The sequence below is a fragment of the Propithecus coquereli genome, unplaced genomic scaffold (genome assembly GCF_000956105.1).
Source record: "Propithecus coquereli isolate 6110/MARCELLA unplaced genomic scaffold, Pcoq_1.0 Scaffold202, whole genome shotgun sequence".
NCBI lineage: Eukaryota > Metazoa > Chordata > Mammalia > Primates > Indriidae > Propithecus > Propithecus coquereli.
In genome coordinates, this window is record NW_012145190.1 from 3,718,415 (window position 1) to 3,719,435 (window position 1,021).

Here is a 1,021-nt window from a genome sequence, read left to right on the forward strand (position 1 = left end):
TGTGTGTATTTACTGACTTCTATTTATTTCATTAGATAAAATGCATCTATCTGTGGATTAGAGTTAAGAAAATGCTCAATTTTACTGATGTGACAGAATTTATTCTTCTGGGGTTAACTAGTCGTCGTGAATTACAACTCCTTTTCTTTTTGGTTTTCTTGATGGTCTACATTATCACATTGATTGGGAACATTGGCATGATCATATTAATCAGGATCAGCCCCCAGCTCAACAGCCCTATGTATTTTTTCCTCAGTCACTTGTCTTTTGCAGACGTGTGGTTCTCCTCTAATGTCACCCCTAAAATGTTGGAAAATCTGGTATCTGAGACCAAAACCATTTCCTACCCTGGATGTATAGTGCAGTGCTTTTTCTTCATTGCCTTTGTCCACGTAGAAGTCTTCATCCTTGCTGTGATGGCCTTTGACAGATACATGGCGATTGGCAACCCTCTGCTTTATGGCAGCAGAATGTCGAGAACCATCTGTATTCGACTGATCTCTTTCCCTTACATATATGGCTTTTTTATTAGTTTGATCTCAACACTGTGGACCCACGGGTTGTACTTCTGTGGGAACATTGAGATCAACCATTTCTACTGTGCAGACCCAGCTCTCATCAAAATGGCCTGTGCGGGAACCTTCATTAAAGAATACACCATGCGCACACTGGCAGGTCTCAACTTCTCTTACTCCTTATTGGTCATTATTGTCTCCTACATATTCATCCTCATTGCCATCCTAAGAATGCGCTCAACAGAAGGAAGAAAGAAAGCCTTTTCCACATGCGGGTCCCACTTAACAGCTGTTACCATATTTTATGGAACACTCTTCTTCATGTATCTTAGAAGCCCCACTGAGGAGTCCGTGGAGCAGGGGAAAATGGTGGCTGTTTTCTACACCACGGTCATTCCCATGTTGAACCCCATGATCTACAGTCTCAGGAACAAGGATGTGAAGGAGGCCATGAGCAAAGCAATTGGTAGAGCATTTTCAACTAAATAAAAACATAAAATGTACAA

The 1,021-nt window shown here is 41.4% G+C and overlaps 1 protein-coding gene across 1 annotated transcript; it reads left to right on the forward strand.

The window, feature by feature from the left end:
- Nucleotides 1–71: 71 nt before the first annotated feature.
- LOC105809991 (olfactory receptor 5M3-like) lies at nucleotides 72–1,004 on the forward strand. The gene has a single exon (XM_012643899.1). It carries the CDS (start codon nucleotides 72–74, stop codon nucleotides 1,002–1,004), a length of 933 nt encoding a protein of 310 aa, XP_012499353.1.
- The last annotated feature ends 17 nt before the right edge of the window (nucleotides 1,005–1,021 follow it).

Bases quoted from the DNA above. Each gene is read 5' to 3' on its own strand.
- LOC105809991 (XM_012643899.1), top strand. From the start codon at position 72: ATGCTCAATTTTACTGATGTGACAGAATTTATTCTTCTGGGGTTAACT.